General features: G+C 36.9%; 1 protein-coding gene across 1 annotated transcript in view; it reads right to left on the bottom strand.

The window, feature by feature from the left end:
* FLT1 (fms-related tyrosine kinase 1) overlaps positions 1 to 23,003 on the bottom strand; it is a 174,786-nt gene that overhangs the window by 69,055 nt on the left and 82,728 nt on the right. Inside the window, exons 12-14 of the mRNA XM_008580419.1 lie at positions 17,227 to 17,335; positions 11,026 to 11,334; positions 6,022 to 6,168 (exon numbers count right to left, since the gene is read on the bottom strand). Coding sequence (XP_008578641.1) covers positions 6,022 to 6,168; positions 11,026 to 11,334; positions 17,227 to 17,335 — 565 coding nt within the window. The remainder of the gene's footprint in view (positions 1 to 6,021; positions 6,169 to 11,025; positions 11,335 to 17,226; positions 17,336 to 23,003) is intronic.

Genomic DNA, 23,003 nt, shown 5'->3' with positions numbered 1-23,003 from the left:
ATATCCAGTAGTGAAGCTTGGTTCTTGTTGGTTTGGATACAGAGACCCCCTGACCTTAATGACACATACCGAAGAGAAAGGACTACTGAGAACAGCTGCTCAGCTGATCACATCGGCACACTCTGGCTTCAGTGGGGGTGATAAATAGAGCAGCCTCTCACCTTCACACGCACTGCCCTATGTGTTGTGTGCCTGGGAATCTTGCACGCATATCTCCAATAATAGTTCTTCATTGTGTACGATAAGGGTAAATTTCATGAGGAAGAAGAGGCAATTACTATTCATGTTTTGCAAAAGATAATTGACATTTCTGAGTTTCATTATTACTAAGAAATCAAAGAGGTAGTAAAGACACTCAGAGTCACAGGCTCTCCAGGCAGCTTCATACCGTTGTTCCAAGTCTGGGTGCAAACCTTAAAAATTTTTAATCCAACAGGAATAATTGCTTCTTAAAGGAGCTTTGCTGTATATTTATTCCTAGGAATCAAGCTATAAAGCAGCCACTGGCAAGTAGAATTCATCTTCAACCCTAGAATACTTGTGTGGTGCTTTCTTGGTATTGGTCTTTTCAAACTACATCTTTCTCTCTCATCTCTGGTTCTTTATATTGTACTCACTTTAGCTTGTCCACGCTCTTTCCACCTGTCTCTTCAAGGTAAATATGTTTTAAATTCATCTTTCAACACTTTGCACCCTATCAGTCCCTCCTAATGGTTCTCAATTGCTTCTTAACTCAGTTCTAGTTTGTAGGCTCTACTACCTTTATTACTTCCCATGCCTTTTCTCTTATTTCCTCATCTCTCTTCCATTCTGTATATTCAACTAATAGTTAACGATTGAGAACCTACCGTATGCTCAGCATTAAAGTAAGAAAATTAAAGCACAAAGGATATATTTTTTCAATTATATAATATATTTAGTATATTTTAATCCTGTGATTGAGCCATAGTATTTTCTACTTGCTCCATTTATTAATCCACCATATTTCATCATTAGACCAATTAACATGACAATAGTAAATAAGGCAGGACACACTTGGCCTACCCACACATGGTTGCTGCTTGAAGAAGCTGTATTTTAATAAGACACATACATAAATTAATTACTTTAGAATTTTGGTTAGTCAGACTTTAGTTTTCCTGTTCACTGCTATTTTTGCAGAGCCTAGCACAGCATCAGATACAAAGTAGTGAATAAATATACATTTGTTGAATAAGTAAATAAATGAGTGTTAGGCTAATACGGCATGAATTCTGGACTTTTTAAAACTTAAAAGTGGGGCTGGCAGTTAGCTCACTTAGTTATGAGGGTGATGTTGATAACATCAAGGTCAAGGGTTTGGATCCTCATATCAGTCAGCCGCCAAAAATAAATAAATAAATGAATAAATAAATAAATAAATAAATAAAACTAGAGTTGGTTTCAAACTCTGGACTTTTTAAAACTTAAAAGTGGGGCTGGCAGTTAGCTCACTTAGTTATGAGGGTGATGCTGATAACATCAAGGTCAAGGGTTTGGATCCTCATATCAGTCAGCCGCCAAAAATAAATAAATAAATGAATGAATGAATGAATAAATAAATAAATAAATAAATAAATAAAACTAGAGTTGGTTTCAAACTAATTTTTTTTTGTCTTTTTCCGTGTCCGGCAACGGATCGCAACCCTCAGTGTCGCCCCCGCACCAGACCGGGACCGGCAACGGGACCGCAGCCCTCGGTGTTGCCCCCGCGCCTCGCTCAGCCAGTGAGCGGGAACCGGTCTGTATGTGGGATCCAAACCCTCGGCGGGAGCGCTGCCGCGCTTCCCAAGCGGCGCACTATAGCAGTGCGCCACTGGGCCGGCCCTCAAACTAATTTTTAACTTTATACATGACATGTTGAGTTTTTAAAAATGCTTCATATAGCTCTCTTTAAAAAACTCTTCATATATTTAAAAATGTACTTTAAAAATGTTTAAAAATATGCTTTAAATGAACTCAAGTCTTGAAGAGACTTAATCTTTAAGAGTTAGGAATGACAAGATATTTATTGTTTTAAATACATGTTTATTGATGCCTACTAGGTCATGTAAAGCTAGTGCTTGCTTGTTCTCTTGTGAGTGATGTGTGTGAACTAATGCTTAGTTCCACATGCTCAATGTACAGTGTGGTTTACGGGGCCCCTTCTCTTCCCACTTGGGTTGCCCTGGCAGAGAGATTGCCTCTCGCATCCCCTGTGCACATGCTTTCTGAGCCTGCACGTTTAAGATCCCTTTTGTTCCTGCTTGATGCCCTTTGGCCCAAGAGCTTACTATTCAGGTTTTATAACACTTTCATGAAATTGCCTTTCTTCTGGAGAATGGTTGTGCCCCACTGAAAGGTTTTTCCTGAAAGGAAATGAGAAGGGAAGGAAAAGCTCCAACTACCCTAAGTTCTTTCAGCAGGCATTTTATGGCCACTTGTCCAGAGTGTGAGCTCTCATGTGTGCCCTGCTTCCCCTCTCGTATTTTCTTTGGAATGAGAGCAAGTTATCATTTAACAAATAACAATGATAATGCACTGGATCCTATCAGTGATCCAAGGTCACTAAAATTCTCTTGGAGTAGAAATCCTTTTTGAGCTGCCAGGCTTTGTATAAAAGATGCATCTCAAGTCTCCAAAGGATATATACTTTATTTCCAAGGTTTTAAAACTCATTCTAGCTTGCCAAGGGCTTAGTTAGTAATGAACTAATTTTCAGTCTTTTTAGGCCATGATTTTAATGTTCTTTCATTTCAGCTTTGGAACCATTGAGTCAAGGAGTATTACTTTGGTTATGTGTCATCTTTATTCATAGGTTTATAAACAGAAATAACCATAAAACAGTTGGCACTTTTAAAGATATCTGTATGTACAAACATAATAGTCATAGTCATGGAGCATATTGCATGGAACCTGCGTTTGCTGCCTCAGATGGGAATATTCCATATGAAACTTTATAGAAACTATATACAAATAAAATATTATCTCCAGAGAACTAAGAAGTTCCTTTCCAAAAGACTATAGTAGTTTTAAGGAATGAATAAAGGGAAGAGAAAGATAAATTGATGATTTAGCATAGTTGAGCTTAATAAATGCTAATATGTAGTAGCATACTAAAATGATATCTATAAAAGATTTTATATAAGTATTTATATGACTCATTTTGGTTATTCCTCTTTTGCTCAGAAGATCAAAGGAACATTGGGGGAGGAGGGGAGATATCTTTAATATACTGTTTTTGAGTTGTCTGACATTTGAGCTGACTTATTAATTAACTCTTGATGCCTTCCAGTGAATTCTGACGACTGCACAATTTCTGTATAAATGAGGTGGTTTGGAAGGTAGTATTTACTGAGCCATGAATATGGGCTAGCTTAGTCATGTTAACTCATTTAAACCTCACCACATTCCTGTGTGGTTAGTATTATCTCAATTTTATAAATAAGGAAATAGGGGCTCAGAGAGTAAGGACAAGAATTGCCCAAATTCTTACACGACCCATGAGGATGGAGTCGGGACGCAGACCCTGGTCTCCCTAGCACTGTATATTTCCATTTGTAGTAACTAATCCCATAATGGTCATGAGCTTTCAAAGTTGGTTTAACTCTGATTTCTTAACCCACATACAAAGTATGGAAACTGAACTTATGTCAAATTAACTTATTTCAAGGAGCCATTCAACATCTTACATGATTTCTTAAATTGTATTTTGTAATCAAGTAAGTTTGAGAAATACAGAACTTAAAAACTCAGTTTACCAGGTTTCCTCTTTGGCTCTTTGATGTGCTCATGTGAACTCTGCATCTCTAAGGAGAGGGTACTGCATCCTTTCACAAGCTATTTATTTACTCATGTATTAATTCATCCTTTTGTTCTGGTAGAACACCTCAAGGGATTTGTTTTTCATTAAACTACCCATCTTTACTGTGTCATCTTGGGCAAATCACTTTAGCATTTTGGGCCTAAATTTTCTATTCTATGTATTGGATTAAAGATATTCCAAAGTCCCTTCAGCTTTAAAAATTCTATGATATAGGCTGCACGCCCAATGTTATCAAATGAACTGGCTAAGGATAGAATAAGATTTTCTGAAAACCATTCATTCATTCATTCATGGAACATTTATTGATTGCCAAGCACTATGTCAGGGTCTAAGGATATAAAGACAAGATACAAATAAGACAAAAAGATATGTTCTCTGCCCTTCTAGGGGGAAACACATATCAACTGTTAGAAAACGATATATTAAGAGAGCAGTAGAAATATGCATAGATAATACGGACACATATGAACTGATGATTTTTTTTAAAAAACTCCATAAGAGAAGTAGAAACATTGATAAGTTATAATAAAGTCTCATGGAGGAGCTGCCTCCTCTTTGTGGGAGTTGAGTAAACCTTCTGGAGGGAGAACACCCAGTTTGAGTCCTAAGGGATGGGTAAGCACTAGAGGAAAGGAATGTACTCCAGGCAGAGGGGACAAGGGAACAAAAAAGTAAAAAGGGTTGAAGAAGCTTAATGTATACAGTGATCTATAAGACTTTGACATTGCTAGAATATAAAGTTCAAGGCAGAGGAGGCAGAGCATCAAGTTGTAGAAGTGGGCAGGGGCCAGTTATTGAGGGCCTTTCTCAGTCAGATGCTTGACTCTATCCAGCTGTGTGATGGGGAGTCAGTGGAAGACTTGAAGCAGGGAAGCGACATGTTCACAGCTGTTATTTCATACAGCTATGTGAAAAATAGATGAAAAGAGAGGTAGGGAGATGCGTTAGGAGACTAGTGCATATGTTCAGAGGATAGATAATGAGTGTCTGAACCAAGAGAACAACAGGTGAACAGAAGAAGGCATGGATTTGAGAAACATTTGGTAGTTAGTAGATATAACCTGCTCAGTCTAGTGACTGATTGGATAGGATGGTGGAGAAGAGGTCCACCTTCTAGTTTGGATGATTAAGTATATGATGTCAGTATAAGACGAAGTGCTACTTCATGAAGAGAAACGATGTGATGTGATTGATTTTGGACCTGCTGAGTGTAAGGCCTTTCTAAGACATTTGCAGATATCTTAAAATTTGGAGTTGTTATTATACAACCCCATTCTGTGTATCAAACTCAAATGGAAGTTTCATTTTGAGGAGAGGACACACATTTAAGGACCACTCCATATTGCCACTTACTTGATTTAGGTTGTTGGAATACTACAAATAAATGGCAATTTTATTTTTAATGTAATTACCAATCAAAATTTTAGATAAGTTCAATTTAATCTTATTTAACCATAGAATTAGGACGCAGGCAATCGATAGTGTTTATACTTATTAGTTTCTCTACTTTTTAAAAGAATATTTATTATTGAATAAATGAATAACCACTAGTGTAGATTTTTTTCACCAGTATGATAAAATATCATTTTAAATAGGCTTTTCTTACCAGATAATTAAAATTGCTGTAGGTGAATTGAAAAGATTATAAATATACTTCTCTGAACTTCATACATGTTAAGTGTTCAAAGCTCTTGTTCAAGCCAAGAAACTCACTTTCCCAGCTGTCAAGATGAACTGAACCTTTTTCTAAGTGGCTCTTCTCATTTCTTTCTGAATGCACTATTAAAAGCATTCCAGCTGGGCCGAGCCCATGGCGCACTTGGGAGAGTGAGGCACTGGGAGCACAGCTGCGCTCCCGCCCCGGGTTCGGATCCTATATAGAGATGACCGGTACGCTCACAGCGCTCACTGGCTGAGCGCGGTGCGGCCGGTCTCAAAAAGGACAAAAAAAAAAAAAAAAAAAAGCATTCCAGCTGAATAGATTCTGTAAGGATCTTTCTATATGGTTAGGAATATGGTCTGCATAGGAACTGGCCCAAATATTCCTCATTTGAAATGATATACACATGAACCAGAGACCAATTTTTGCAGCTCTGTCAGCAACTGGTTGTAGATATACTGGAAACAGGTGATAGGAATGTTAGGGGAAAAAAGGGGTGATGAAGGATGAGGAGTAAAGCAAGGAAAAAATCTCTTACCGGGTTCTTGTTGTATTTTGTGGTTGTTTTTAAACCAAGTTATCTGAGGCTCTGGGACACCGTTAGCATGACAATCTAAAGTGGTGGAGCTGCTGATAGCCACTGTGTGATCACTGAGGTTTCTTAGGAGGTACGGTGCTTCCTGATCTAGTGAAGAAAAAAAGGGAGTTGTGGTTACTTGTCAGTTTTATTCTTTTATTGTACATGCATATCAACATTTAAAATATATATAGTAAAAGCAAAACTCTGCTATAGGGTTTCATTTGCGTTTTGTTTCCTAACTTTCTCCTCAAGAGTTAACTTACTGCTCTCTCTTTAATAAGATGCTACAATAAATTGAAATCTGTTAGAACACAGTAAAATCAAGGACTAGATTCTGTACTTTTAGATTTCAATGCAAAGGTTTTTGCCTGGTGAACTGGTTTTCTTCCTTTTTTTTGAGAGAAATCTAAAACCCAAAAATTTTGTATAAAATTTCAGGAGCTATAAATGAAAAACATGATTTTGAATATAGGCTTGTAATGAATTTTTGCATAACTATATAGTGTTGTAGTGATGGGCTGATATAATTTCATATGTATTTTTATTGATATGTTTGTGAGGGCACGTTTGTGTTATTCATCTGTCAGTAAGCTAAATTGTAAGGCAGCAGACCAAACAGGAGAATTTCTTGAACTTTGAAATCTTTATTATTTCCTTCCTCCATTCCCTTCCCAAATGCAAGTGACCAAAGAATTAATTCAAGAGGCAGAGGCACAGATTTGTAGTTTTTGCACTATATAATAGTACAAATATTATATTTTATATTATTTTCTCTTAAAACATACAAATATGATACATTTTATTTTAATAAAATGCCAACCAATATAGTACAACAAAATGAATTTAATACATTAAGATGCAATACATTACAACATTAAAATCCCACATAGAAACAGCAGTACCCACAAGGCCCCCAATGTCTCTATTTAATGAAGTAGTCAGTCAGTCCTGCTGATGTGTATACATTCTAGTTAGGTGGGTACTGGATTGGTAGCTCATGCTTCCAAGGTAAAAGAATAAAAACAACTCCTAAGGTCGTCCCTGCCCTCCCAAATCATCCCTTTCCCCTCTTGTTGCAAATCCAGAAACAGAAATCAAAAGAGTTTTGCCATAACTTACACATTCTGCGTCACTGGTTTCAAATATACAGTATGAGCTTTCTCTGACCATTTTTGATTTCCTCATCTTAGTGTATTAAAACTGTGAATGCAGCTTAGGAGTGATTACAATGTTATAAAAGATGATACATTGCAATGGCTTTTATTCCATGTCCCTGCAGGATTCTGCCGAGTCCCCAAACCTTTCTCTTTTTATTCCTGCAGGGAAACTCTCAGGATTAGCATTCGTTAAAGCAATTTAGAAATCCCAGGTTAAAGAATATATTATCATATAACTTTTATAACATGTTGAAGTAGTATAATATGGCAGGGTTACTATCTGTTAGGAGAAACAGATTTCTCAATAAATCTTGATTTCCATAGCTTATCATTAGTCTTCTCGTTTCATACAAGATGAAGTCTGAAGGCAAAAAAGAGTGTTGAAAGAAGTACTGTCATTTACAAAACCTTCTTCAAACATAGTGTGGAATGAATGAAGCAATGATCCTTTGGCCTCTCTCATCGTGTCTTTCCTATCCTATGTTGCCCTTCTAGACAGAACCATTACAATATTTCTGTGTTTGCATTCTGTGTAATCTGTCAAACAGCTTTTCCTAGTTGAAAATGCAGGCCCATATAACAAAACCTTCAACTTATGACAACTTGTACATGCTTTCTTATTACAATTTTGACCTTTTTACACAGTAAAGACCCCAAACGTATCAGTGAAACATGACAAGATAATAAAGAATGGTATCATATTACTATATAGTATCTTTTACAGTGGCAAGCCAACTTTTACATATCTCATTTAAAACTCAGACCCAGTTCACTGAGCTGTACTTTTAATAGCTTTCTCTAGTAATTTACTATTTCCCATGCATTAAATATGGTAAAAATAACCTATCATTTCCCATAGGCCTTATAAAAAGTAAGTCTGAGTATAGGCACACAATACCCAAATTACTTTCACAGCTATGAACTATAACATCATCAACACAGACAGGATTTGGACTTCCCTGACAGGTGTATTAGAAAACAATGCTTATATAGAAGAGAACATTTTATTTTAACATAAATGTCATGAAAAACTCTCATATGCCCTACTTGTACTACACAAACTTCAGACAATAGAAGCAGCACAAAGGCTGCAGAATAAACATGGGACTCTCAGTTAAGTACAAAGTTCACATAAACATTCTGAAACATACAGTATTGTGAGTTTTTTCTTTGTACCCATTTCTGAAAAATGTTCTTCCTATGTTAAAAGTCTCATTTTTGGCTAGTTTCTAAATGACCAATCAACCCAGGAATCATATTTTGTCAATTCCTACTTTATACATTATAATAATCCATTTTGACATTTCAAATAAGAAAGGGTACATTGAATCCATATTTTAAAACCTAAGTTATTTGATAGAAGTAGTTAGCTGCTTATCAGAATTTAACAAAGGTAGCTGATTCCTTCAACCTGAGAAAATTAGAATTGACGTAATATTTCTGCTGGTTATCAGTAGCCAAGGATAGCTCCCCACCAGGTTCTTCTTTTACTTTCAGTGTTATGGCCCCAGAGATCTGCCAGGTCCCATAAATACATAGTTTCTATTCTTCATTTGAAATGGGGACTAAGGAACCAGCCTCACAGCCCCCTACTTCATCTCAATTGTTCTCCATATTATGCTCTTTTTTCTTTCTTTTTCCCTGTTATCCTCACCTCACTTAATATCCCAAAGAGTAACTAATAAAAAGCAAAACCCACCCAATAGTTTCTTTTTTAAATAAAATCTCAGGAAGGATTAATTATACAGTGAACAATTAATTACTCTATGGAATTCTTAAAATCATCTTTTGGAAGTACTAAAAATCACCTTCTGTAAATAGTAACATCCTCACCTCCACACAAAAATTGTAATAAGGGGAAGGAAATGGTAGATTCTGCATGTCCAATTCAGCATTTTTTCATAAGCAATCCCTAAATCATTCCATTTGCTTTTTAAGCTTTAGTAAAAATTGAGGTCCCCAAGTTCTGTGGTACTAAGGCATTGTTTCCTGAAGGAACACACTGACTTATAATGAACAAAGACGCCAGGCCAAAGAGCCATAGGTAAAATTTCAAGATACAATTGATTATTCTTTCCTTTGAGCTGACAACTTCCAGGTTACTAATTGTTTTCAGAGCATTTGGGGCTCCATAAAACTGGCATTCTGGGGAAATGCTATTGTTTACTCTTTCACACTTGACAAAAGCAATTCCCACGTGAAAGACAAGTTTAGCCGTGGGACAGAGCCTGTTACCTAAAGGAGGAAACAGTCTGGTGAGTTCCCAAGCTTGAAAAGTTGTCATATTGTCACCTCCTATTGAACAGCCCAGCCACTGTGTTTCTCAGCCATGGCTATTTTGGTCATTATAGTTTTTTCCCCCCCTATAGTTCATGCAAGTCACATATAATGATCAATCATAAATGAAAACAACAGAACAATGCATATTAAATTAGTGAAAAAGTCACTTTCCACTCAAATGGAAACTTAAAACAAGAGATCACAATCTCTCTTGATTTAAAAATGGCGTGTATTTTTAAATGACTTCAAATTTTGCTTCCATAATTTTTTCATTTTTTTAATCCCCATGAAAAATTCTATTAACATTTGCATAAGGTGAAAGTGGACTTTTTAAAATTTTAGAAGAATGTATTATACCTCCAGTCACAATAGCCTTTATTCCCTTCATAAATTGATTGTGATACACCTTTGAATGCCATGATGTAAACATGATAAAGTTCATTAAAAGAATAAGCAGGGGACAAGGCATGATCCACTTTTTTCAGGTGCTATAAATAGTGTATAGTTCAGTCAGAGGCTGTGAGGAGGAAACCCTTTGCTAGACTAGTTTACTATGAAACCCATTTAGCACATCTATAAAATAAGAATGAAGAACTTAAATTCATAGAAAAATCAGGGTCTCATAATGAGCATCAAAATTTAAAAGGATGAGAATCTATCTTTTTACTTTAGGGAAACCTATCAAACACAGCAGCTAAAAACCAGTTAAGTACTAATTGCACAATGACCTGGAATTGCGTGAGAGGAGGAGGGAGGTGGGGTTAATTTGGGTGGACTTTCATAATTTACACTGTGATAAAACTTGACTGTCTCTGAATTACACCAACGTCTTGCACCCCTGGGGCCCATTTTAGAAACTCCAGTTTAAGATCAATGCGCTTAATGTAAAAAAAAAAAAAAAAAGCATTTTCAAATAAATAAGCATTACAACTTGCTATCCAGGTGCTATTTACAAATCATGAACAGATGAAATAGTACAAAATAAAACCAGGCAGAAGTCCGACAGTCTCAAATTCAGCTATACTCATTCTGAACTTATTCGTGTCCATCTTTGGCAGAAACCAGCATTTGTTTAAATTATTCAGTTTGTGCAGCTTCAAAACTTAAAAATTAAAAGAGGTTGGCATCAAAGTGGAAGGAAAAGGTCAGTCCCAAGTTGTTGTTTATCAGGCAGGAGAAAACAGCAAGAGCAAAAACACAGAGAATGCAGTGCAGGGATCCTCCAAATCCAAACGTGCACCAAGTCCACCCCAGAGAGCAGACCCCTTGGCCTGAATGGGGAGCCCAGAGCTGGGACCTGGGGGTCTCATTAATACTGCTATCATCTCCGAACTCATTTTGGGAGGAGCATCTCCTCTGAGCCTGAAAGTTAGCAACAGTGACAATAAATCAAGATGATATGAGACAACTGTTACTTTTTAATGAGTCCTTTAATGTTTTACATTACTTTTTGTGGTACAATCATTCCTTGTGCTTTTAAATTTGGAGATCCGAGAGAAAACAGCCTTTTTGTTGCAGTGCTCACCTCTAATTGTAACTTCTTTCTTTTGAAGGACTTCTTCCCCTGTGTATATGTTCCTGGCTCTGCAGGCATAGGTGCCTGAATCTTCCAGGGAAACGTTCTTGATGATAAGATTAAGAGTAATGGAGTACTCTTTAGTGACGGCCATTTTTTGCTTGCTAATACTGTGGTGCATTGTTCTGTTATTAACTGTCCGCAGCAAAATCCAAGTAATGTCCCTGTATAAGAACTTGTTAACTGTGCAAGACAGTTTCAGGTCCTCTCCTTCCGTAGGCATTTTTTCCAAGTTGACATGAAACCCATTTGGCACATCTGTAAAATAAGAATAAAGAACTTAAATTCACAGAAAAACCAGGGTCTCATAATGAGCATCAGCATTATTTTAGGGAAACCTATGAAACATAGCAGGTAAAAACCAGTTAAGTTTATTTCATCGCAAGTAAGATAGAAAATGCAAAACAGGACAGTTATTAGAATGGTTCTTTTTCCTTATTTGCCCACGGTTGCTCTTCAAAGTTGGGATGATAACCTTGTTTCCCATTTCTTTATCATGTATAGTACTCCTACTGGTAAGTGGACATTTGAAGTGGACAATATAGTGAAGTAACATAAAAGCAATTTGTACTAAAAACCAAAGATACGTTTATGGTCAAACTTATCCAAATTATCTTTGGGAACAAGTGAGAATAGGAAGTCCTAGGTTCGTGCCAATCAACACCACTTTAGTCCCCAACTTTTCCAGTGAAAAGCAACTGTTAATTGGTACCCTCCTCCTCCTACTGTTCCAAATTACTTTTCCTGATCTCTGCTGGCACAGTGGGCCAGAGAAGAGCAGGTTACTTGCTCAGGACCCCTTTTCTGATGATGGTGTTCTCAAACATAAAGGAGCAAAGATTTCTTCTGAAAATGCAGACAACTAATCTGGAAGAGTTGCCAAGTTCTGAAGTGGGGGCAATGGGGGGAAGGGAATAATTTTAAAGATCAATTTTCATTTTCTCCAGTGTTGATTCCCAGCTAACCTTTACCTCTATCTCCTAAGTGCCTCTAGCAACACCCCATGAGCTCACCTCTTTAGCTTTCCTACCCTGGACCATCATTTAATGTTTGGACTGAGAGTGTCATTTTGGACCATTTCACCAAAAGATTTTTAAAAATCATTGGTTATTGGCCCTGAACTGACATGCTCTCAAAACCCTCCCATTGCTTGTTACTCATAGTGTATCTATATTTGAGTAAAGAATTTGGGCCAACATTTTACAAAGTGCTTTGAAGATGAAAAGCACTATGTTATGCTATTATTATTATTATCCTTTGCACACAAAGCTATAAAGAAACCTTTAAACCTTAAGGGGACAATAGTCCAAAATTAGTTAATAATAACTCTTTCCTAAAACTCACTTTGCTTGTTTTTCTGATTTTTCTGGGCTTTGGCTTTATTATAAAGTGTCACGTCTGAAGAAATGCCAAAGTATTCATTTGAAACCTGGGATTGGGGGGGGGGGGGAAATGGGGGCTTATGACGCTGTCAGTGATTGAGGAAAGAGGAGACCAGTGGAAGTTTTCCTGCTTTTAAAATGAAAATCTAAGAATGTGCCAGAAGATTCAGAAGCAGCTGACAGTCATTTTTAACATAACAATAAAGTGTCCGAAATAGCCACTCTAATTCAGCATCTTTTTTATATTTGGGACATTTTCCAAGCATAAGGAGCAAAACATCAGCCATCAGCTTTTACACAGACACTAGAGCAGAGGTATTGTGCGCTAGTTGCAATCAAATCATTTCTTAAAAGACCACAGACTTTCCATTTATGAGGTCTCATCCTGGTAGTTGGAACCCAAATGAGCCGAAGTAACACCATTGAGATCATGTAGAGAGTTTCTATTTACTTTAGTGATTTGAAACTTCCTGTGGAAATAGCTCACAGGTTTCCTGATGGAAGATTTTGTTTATCTTTGCCAAGCACCACCAGGAATCTCAAAATAAAATGCATTTAGTGACATTGGGAAACCAGGGAGATAAGGCAGTGCTGTTCCTGTTTCACCCTCAGTAATTGCTAACACACCCATAGTCATGCTGAGTGCCAGCAAAACAGCAAAAACGTACACATAAGAAAAGAACCAAATCCGTTGGAGGCCTGTTTCTTATATAGAGACATGGTTACTGAAGCTAATTTGGTTCATGTTATCAGATTGCCTCTTAAAAATGATTATCTATTTCTCATTATAATCCTTTTGGTATTCTCTTTTGATCATGGAAGATGATAAATAAGATGTCCTCAACTATTTAATGAATCCAGAGGGATTTTCCCCTTAATTCATGTTGATTTTTCTTTAGAGTACAAAAACAGACCCAAGAAAGAATAGCCTTCTAACCCTCAAAGTGAAAACAAAAAATCTTCTCACACTTGAGTATCTGTTGCAGATTCAGCACAATCATCATCATCACCAAATATGACTCATCCATCTAACATATTTCATGTCCATGGCATCTTATGAGGTGTCATGGAGAAGAATCAACCCTTGCTCAGGGGTTAGGTGAAAGAGTAATCTATTTTTATAGGTGAATATTTGGGGTTGACATTTTTACTCAATTGGATCAGACATGTGGAATGAATACATGAAAGAGACAAGCATAGAAACTTAAAAGGATGAAAGGGATCTCATTTGTCAGGTGGAAATAAAGAAGGCTTTACTTCCACTGAAGACTGGAAATAACATTCTCTTAAAAAGTGAGTGATTACTAGAAAGTTTTGCTTATTTCAAGTAGATGCTATGTACAAATGAGTGCCAAAGTTTGGAGTCAAAGCATCTGGAGTCAAAGCAGTCAAGGATTCTAACGGCCACTGCCCTTTACTGGATTTCATCAATTTAGAAGGCAATTCTAAGTTATCATTGTATTTTAAGGGGCAACATAATTGAAATGAAGACCCAAATCTAGATCTTTAGAGCATTAAAATTTTAGATGGCCCTTTTAAAAAGCATGATCCATCACTGAGTCAAGTATAAACACTGAACAAATATACATTCATTCTTTCAGAAAATAGATATGTCCAAGGTGTAACATTCCTGAGTATGTAGTCTCATTTCTAGTGAGAAAAAAATCTCATGACAAAGATTTGAGTAAGAAAAAGATAATTGTTAGTTAAAAATAAATAATGAATGTAGGCAAATTAATCTACTGTCGCCAATCAAAACTAGAACTTTTCAGGACTGGTAGAAAAGAATTCAGAGAAAGCATATTTTAAGCAATGGGGGCTTGATTGGCTGAACTTTGGTTAAGTTTTAAGATTAAAGCTCTTGAACTTCTGCTAGAGGAAAAGTATTGTGAGCTTCAAGTAGATACGTTCAAATTAAATTCTCATTGGGAAAAGGTTTTAGCCACTCCATGGTTACAAATTGTATAATGTGGTGAGAGGTGGGAGGGAATTTCTGCCTTAATCCAGCAGGTGGTCAACTTTACCATCTGGGTCCCTTTCAGCAACAATACCATGCATAGAAATTCGATGCAGCAATGGAAAATCTCAGTGGGATAGGCCAGATGTTGGTGCAGTAATTAATGCTGAGCATCATTAACCTTTCTTGGGGACTGTAAACAACAAGGAAGTGAACATGATGTTTCCGTCCACTCTTAGCACATCTTCCAGGATTGCCCTCAGACCCAGGTAAGGAGGGTCCCTGTCCTGGACCTTGAAATGGCTTTGTTCTGGCTGTACCCCTCCACACAAAGTGAAGAGTCTGTGGGGCCGAGGGGGCATGCCCACACAGAATCTGTGTCACTTCATTCCTACATCGTGCTTGGAGTCCCTGGGATCCCAGAATTCCCTATAAAGATGATCCTAAGTCTGCTCCCAGCTTGCCTCAGGCCTCTTTCCTCTTCCCTAGGTCTGGCCTCCCAAGATCAGACTGCTGATCAGTGTGCGCACCTCTAGGTCCATCCAAGAAGTGGCTGTGGGGATACTATTTGGGAGGGGCATGGGCAGATTCTGGATGTGTGTGGCCAGGGAGACCACACACATGGGTGCAGGGCCCTTCACAGTGTGGGACAAGAGTGAGGGGTGGGAAGAGGAGATAGGTGAGTCTACGAGCCGCTGCCACAGTCTGCTCTGGAACTCTGAGTAGTCCCCAAATTCTAAATTTATCCTGACCTTTCAGGCCATCATGAAGGTATATTTGTCCATATGAGACAGAAACATGTTTAAGGACCTGTTTGCTTGCTTTAGAATATGTCAGTGGTTAGACTATGGTTTGCGGGACTCCACTGGTACTCTTGTCTTGGCTCTGAAAATGTCAGGGCAAGCCTGTCCTCTCTAGCTGTTCAAATTCTACACCCCCTTTTCCCCAGGACCTCTTCAAGTCTGGCTTCCATGTGTGGCTTTGGGCACTTGAAATGTGGCTAGTGTGACTGAAGAATACATTTTATTCAATTGATTTTATTTAAATTGATTTCAATTTAAAAGCTGAAGCAGTGTAATATTTTTTTAAATGTTGTTTACATGTTGAAATTATAATATTTTGTATATATTGGGTTAAATAAAAATAATTTCACTTTTTTAAACTTTTTAAAAATGTGATTACTACTAGAAACTTAAAAATTTCAAATATAATATATGTGGCTTATATTATATCTCTATTGGATAGTGATGGCTTTAGAGAGTAAATTAATCTGTCACATTACTTCTGCACATACATTTTGATACTAGGATATATGAGGGTACTTCGAAAAGTTTGTGGAAAAATAGAATTGAAAGATACTATGAATCTTTCCATGAACTTTTTGAAGTTCTCTCATATATAACTTAACATTTCTTTGTTTCCTGGGTGTTAGAACTGTCTTCCTTGAAGGACAGGGCTCTGTGTTTCAAGTGCTCAGAACAGAGTTGAACTGTACTGTTTAACATAGTTAGTGGTCATTAAACTGTTGCAAACTTGTTGAATGTTCAGAACAGAACAGGAATTGCTCAATCTTTTGCATTCTAAATCAGACATATAAGTACAGTGACTACGGATTTGGACAGTAACTTGTTTCCAACCAAATATAAAGAACAGTGCAAACCTTTGTATTTAGTTAGTCCAAATCATTTGAGGTTTATTAGAGAACCAATCTGTGTGAAATTTCTATCTGAATCCTTCTCCAAATAAAGGCCTTTTCTTACTTGGAATAGATGCAAAGATGATTTCCCTTTCCCTTCTCTAAAATGAGAGACAGGGACTGAATTGGTCTAGAGCTGCTCTGCCTAGAGATACTTCTTCATTTCTCCAAATTCCATTTCCTCATCTGGAAAATGCGGGAACTGTAATACTGAATTCTCCAGTTCCTTCCAGCTCTAACATTCTGTGAGAATCTACTCAAGGATATATCCCATGGCACAGCTTCTCTGGGGCTTGGCTAACTTGCCAGAAGTCTCCTGTGATCTGACAACCCATACATCTCACGGAACTGGACCTGCCTATTTCTTTCTGGAGGCCTCTAGGCAATTTTTGCAGCCTGCCCCATGCAGTGCGAAGTTTCCAAAGTGTTGGCAGACTGCCCAGGTTTCCTCAGAAATTGGGGGAGTGTGGAGCCAGGCAATTGTTTTTATACTTTGAGCTACTTACTTCCTTCCTGTACTCATGGAGGGACATAGGGAGTGCCATTTGTGTTCCTTGGAGTTTTTAAGATTTGCAGAGACCATCATATTTAAGGCTAAAAATTCTTAAATGCTATCAAAAAGTAACCCATTAATTACTGTTTACAGAGCTCCGTTTCACATCTCTATAGGCAATCCTCATTCCCCCCAAAATCTAGATTACTTAAATTGTGAAACAATTAGCTTCTTGGTTAACAAGAAAACCATGTCATCATATGTTTTATAATTAGTTTCCTCTATTGTTGTTGAACAACCACTGTGTGCCAGACCCTGTGCTAAATACTGAGGGAATTTGAAAAATGAACATGTAACATCCAAAATTCATAATCCAGTCTGGGAGGTAGACATGCACAAATAACTCTAAAAGAAAATTAGGGGAAATAATAGAGGAGATCCAACGATGTTGTAGAATTCTATTCCTGAGAGCAAGGACGAAGGTATTCAAAGTTTGACAATTCTATGGATTTTTTTTTTTTTTTTTTAATCACTCAAGCTATAAGTGCACTAAAAGCAAACAAGACTGAAGAGAGACTGAGGTCACCAGGCTGTCTTTATGGGTATAGGATGTGTTGCTTACCTGTGATATAAAAGCTTATGTTTCTTTCCACAGTCCCTACTTTATTGGAAGCCATGCAACTGTAGATTCCAGAAATTATAGAGTTGGCCACAACCAAGGTGCTAGCCGTCTGTAAAAGAAAAGGACATTTTAGCTAGGAATAGGACAAAAAACTATGAACATCCCCAAGGTACTTCTGAGGGTTGAAATGATTCAGCTATTCCATTCATTCAGCAAAGATAGTGTTGCATGGGTGGTGGTTACTCCCCTTGCCGAGCCCCAACAAGAATGGAAAAATAACAGGAAAGCAGGTCCTCAGGAGACCGGGGCCTATGACATCCGACTCATATGAGGGTTTCAGGCTTATTTATCTCGTGCTGCTGGCGTAACAATTACAGACCTGAAGCCGAGCTGTGGGACTGCACGTCCTACCCTAAGAGGTGGTCAGTTCCACGTCAATGAGAGGAACAGGTGAGGCCGAGGCCTTCCCTTTTGTTTGGGTGACCTGGGAGCATGGATGCCATTTGGTTACAGGAGCCTTCTCTGCTGTTTGGTTCTATAAATTGGCATGTTAGGTGAGCAAGGACAGACAAGAAAGTTTGGCTGAACCATTTCTTTCATGTGCTCAAAGAATGTGGCATGCATCCCTGAAGAGTTCTGAAGGAGACAAGAGGCCAGAAAGTTCACTAAGATTGGGGTGTGTGTGTGTATTTGTAAATTATTTAATTTCTCAGTTTTGTCAATTCCTCATCTAAAAAAGGAAGATACAAGTTATGAATTAATACAACAATACTGTTTCACTAGATTTTAGTGCTACTATTTGACAACTTAGCCCCTAAAGAAACAGTCAAGTTTATGTGAACATGAAAGCACTTTTCGAACTGTGATGTCTAAAAATTAATGACACAAAGTAATGAAACAAAAATTTAGACAACTTAAAGACTTGCATTGTTTTCTTTTAAAGAAAAAGATTAATGATATCAAATTGTTGAGCATTCTTAAATTTAACCCAACCCTGCATTAAAAAGTAATGTTTATCTGTGTGAAAAAATGAAAAAGCTAGTTTTTCATACTTAAAATTACAAAAAAAAAAAAGTTGATCTAGTTACTTATAAATTTTTGCAGTCTTTCTGGTAGAACACAAATAACTAGTCATGGGCTTTGAAATTGTAGAGGCTGTACTGTCACTTCCAGACTAATGCAGTGTCCTAGCTGAAGTATTAATGATCAAATGACTTACAAGCTAAAGTAATGCACAGGCTGAAATGTGACAGCGAACTTTCCAAGGTGGTGAACATACTGTATAAGTGGTTTGGTCAGTGGGAAGGCTCCTAACGTTTTCTGAGTTGCTAAGTAATATACTAGGCACTTTACTTGTGTCCTTTTATCCCACCTAATAAATTAAGGTACGTTTGTCTTTAACTTACAGATCAGGGAGACTAAAACACATGCTCCTAATTTTTATAGCCAGCAAATTCATTGCTCCAATTTCTCCATAATTGGCACTATGGTATAGTGAATATCACATAGTGCATTCTCTTCCATTTGTTGGGAGGATCTGCTTAATTGCATCTACCCATATTTTCTCTGTGTATTATTGAAATTATTGGTAATGAAAGTGTCAGCAATATGTGGCATTTTTAATTCAATTTTGCCAACATTTATTGAGTGATTATTAAGGCATTGCCCAGATGTTGTACAGGAGACAAGAAATGAATATGATATAATTCCTAATCGTACCAACCTTTAAGGTGATAGAGAAGAATTTTCCTACTTTGAAGATCAAATATATATTATTCTCTCTTTTGCAAGGAAACATTCATTAGAAGACAAATAATTAGTGGAAAGAGAGCTCAGGTATCTCTTTCCTTGTTTTGATTATTAATTTTTATAAGAAGTGGGAAATAAAAAATTCCAAATAGCCTTCTCCTCTTAATTATTTTACCTATCACTTAAAGAGTCATGGAAGAAAATGAAGTAGTTAGAAGAGAAGCTTGTAGATGTCAAGATGAAAAAACTGTTAGCTGGTGGCAGCTGGAAGGAGAGTAAAAATCATCAAATAAGATTCTGACCCCCTTACGTTATCTCAGGAGTCTCAGGCACAGATGCTTCAAAGCAGTTTGCAACAGGTTCAGAAACAAGGAGCTCAGATGAAGCCTTCTCATGCTCGCCTGTCAGCTCAAACACTGTTCTTCTTATGAGGTTAGTTCTCATGTGTTTATCCTTAATGGGCCTAAATAGAAACCTACTTTGATTCTCAGATTTATTTTTGCTCAATAAATAAGTGAAAAACCCATTTCTGTTGGCTTAAGAATTTTAAAAATTACAGACAGCAATTACCTGCATCTATAAGTTGTGTTTGGGTTTCTATTAAAATGATTTTGATTTCACTGAACTCAAAGCAACTGAGAACAAGAACTGGGTTTCATGGCAGCAAAAAGTCAGTTTAAGTGTACATATTTGCCATGTTAAGAACCGATGCAGGTAATCTGGGAATGGCTGCAGCCATTTTACAAGTCTCCAACAAATAGTTGGATAGGTCAGAATTTTTGTATAATCAAAGAAAAAAATTGAAGTACCCAGAAGTGAAATGAATCTGGGTCACATGATGAACAATGGAAATAGAAATGCATTTGAGTCTTCCTTCTTTTGCCTGAATAATGCCTTCCAAAACAGATACTTATAGTCAGACCTGCCCCAGAACTCACTTCTCCAAAGTTTGTGCTAAAATAGAAGTAGAAAATGACTTTGATGGAAGTGTACGTTACTCCTTTGTTTCTAGGTACCTTTAAGTAGCTCTTACTATGCACCAGACAGTATGCAAGGCAGTTTACACATTATCTCATTTAATCCTCCCTATAGTCCTATGAGATGGGTGTGTTACCCTGTTCTACAGATGAGGCAACTGAGGTTTTGTAGAAGTTAAGTGGTTCACCCAAATATATACACTGGACAGGCCTGCGCAGAATTTATGATTCCGGTGCCTGTGCTCTTCATCTCTACGTTGTACTGCTTCTGCCTTAAACCTCTTTAAACTGAATAACGCAGGTCTATTGGTAAATTTCTGTCTACTCTTTAGATTGGGTATTTCCTTTAGAATACCTCCTTTAATCAGCAGAGATGAATCACATGGCTAAATGCTACTATGTAAAGAAATGCTAGTTTCCATCTTTGACAGCATTTTGCGTAAGCTACAAGCTGTTTTTTTCCAAATGATATGATGTTATATGGTTTGAAAATACGTTTGATGAATGAAAAGGTTATAATTAAAGAAGAACATTTAAAAATCAGGTTAAACTTATAGCCTATGATCAACTTTATTAAAAATGATCTCTAAAGTACTCTAAAGCATTTTTCTTCTTCCAGAGGATATATTTTTAAGTTATAAATTAAAATATATTTTCATAAAAAATAAAAGATATTTGACAGTTAAAATTTAAACTTTATAAGGTCAGAGAAAAGAGAAAGTGAGTTGTAGGTCAGCGTAGTTTGGTTGAACTAGAAGGCAGCTTCTCATAGGACAGTGAATTTTAATGCATGAGTTTTCTGAATTAAACTTAGGGACAAATCTGTTCCCCAGTGCTCATAACCAAATACTGATATTTCAAGGAAAAACAAAAGCAAAAATAGCATAACAGTTGCAGCACCAAATATCAACTTAATACTTTAAAAGAGAACATGTGATGAATTTGAGTTGTGACATATGTTTCAAATTGTAATCATTTATTTTATAAGATACACCAAAATAAATTCTCAAGGATATCTGCTTATATTAGTTCTGTAATTAGTTTTCATTTTGCACAATTGAGAATAAGTGAAAGAGGACTGAGGAAGAAAGAGAAAGAAAGCAGAAATGCTAAAATAAAATCAGAATATAAACATCCAGATCAGAAGATAAGTAGTAACAATCCTTTCACATCAACCTACAACATTAAAACAATTCAATTTCTGTTGTTGACTGAATAATTTGGGACAAGCATCCTTTTAGCAAGGTTTCCAGTCCAGTGTACTCCTCATTTTTACACCTTTTATTTTGAAGGTGCTTCGAGTTTGGGGGTGTGTTCACTTGCCCTGCCAGGACCTCACGGATAAAGATATTAGAAACAGACCTTTCAGGTTCATTCTCTGGGCTCTTCTGTGTGACCCAGGAATGCTCATGAAACTACCGTCAAGTATTGTAAGTTTGGAGTTTCTTCATGTTCCTTCCTTCCTTCCCTTTCACTAAGCATTAGTAATCCACTACTACGATGTTCTTTGAACCTCACGATGTTCTTTGAACCTCACGGAGGGGTGATGTGTCATTCAGCCTGATTTCTAGCACTAGTTTTTAAAAAATCTGTGTGTGGAACAGTGATTTTAATTTCGAGATGTTTCTAATACAGCTTCCTTTCTAGTGTTTCAGGGAGAAGAAATAAAAGTAGATGTGTAAAGGCCAGAAGAGAGTCTAAAATTTACATAGGGTGGCACATTTGAGCCAATTGAAAATAGAATGTGAGAATCAGAAAAAATTGGGTGTGTGTGGGAACTGAAACACAAGCTGTAATTCTGTGATTAGTATTATTCCTTCTGTCATGTATTTGTCACACACTTCTCAATGTGCAGCCAAAATGACTTCAATGGAAATGTTGCTAAAACATTGCAGTTGTCACTATTGTCCAGGCGTACAGAATTAATGCTGTAACATGTATTTCCTGTGTGTTTTTTCTAACACGGAGTTCCTTCTACTTCCTACTCCATATCCACAAACCCAATTAGTCTGGCAACCCAATTTAGACAATACGAAAACTCCACATTTGCTGTTAGCAAAAAAAACTCCAATTGATGACTCACTTTTTACAAATCTGGGTCAAAACTTGCCAATGAGGAAACTGAATTTTATTGTCCTCTATAACCCTTCCTTGAGTTAAACAGAAAAAAAAAAAAAAAAGACAAAGAAAGAAGAAAAAGTCTCTGAAATCAACAGGTACTCCAGTGTGAGCGCTGTCCCAGTGAGCTGTGGAAATAGTATTGCTGGGCATGCTAACTGTATGACTGTGGATAAAAGGAGCATCGCAGACTAAGTTGGTACTTTAATTTACTTTTTAAAAATGCACAGAAAGTAAGAACAGTTTTAATTGTAAAGGAAAGAGTACTGTATATAATTCAGAAATAACAAAACTTCCATGTCTCTTTATTATTATATAAAAGATACATTATTTTCACACACAAAAAAAGATATATTAGTAGATGCTAAAAGTAAAAGTAGTAAATTCTCCTAAATTCAGGACATGAAATCAATAATTTGCTTAAGTCTAACGTGTTGCAGTTACAGCCGCTAATAGAATAGGTGCCTTATATATATTTCAGCTTTGTTTAGAAAGAGTATTAAACGTTTTTTCAGTGCAAACAACTGTTTAACAGATAGTATTTATTGTATATGATCACAATGAGTTTGGGAAATTACATTAGGGCATATATGGCAATTAGTTTATTAAAGTAGTATTTGTAGAGGGCTTTCTCATGATGTTATTTCATTTCATCTTTGTAACAGGAAGTTAGGTAGGGCAAATATCATTAGCTCTGTTTTTTTTTTTGGAGGAGAGAACTCAGGTTGAGAGAGGTGAAATGATTTGCATGTGGTTGTACAGTTAGAAAGTGGCAGGGTTTGACCCAGGGGTTCCTGACTGCAGGTTGGGTGGCACAAGTGCCAGCTGCGTGCAGTGGTCTATATTTAAAATCTTCTGCATAACTACACAGTTACAAGACAATAAATTCATTTCAAGCCTGCATGGAGAAAATCAGGGACGTTCTTTTATCTC

The sequence above is a fragment of the Galeopterus variegatus genome, unplaced genomic scaffold (genome assembly GCF_000696425.1).
Source record: "Galeopterus variegatus unplaced genomic scaffold, G_variegatus-3.0.2 Scaffold2085, whole genome shotgun sequence".
Taxonomy (NCBI): Eukaryota; Metazoa; Chordata; class Mammalia; order Dermoptera; family Cynocephalidae; genus Galeopterus; species Galeopterus variegatus.
The sequence above is the reverse complement of the archived record's forward strand: the minus strand, read 5'-3'. Positions and strand labels throughout refer to the sequence as shown.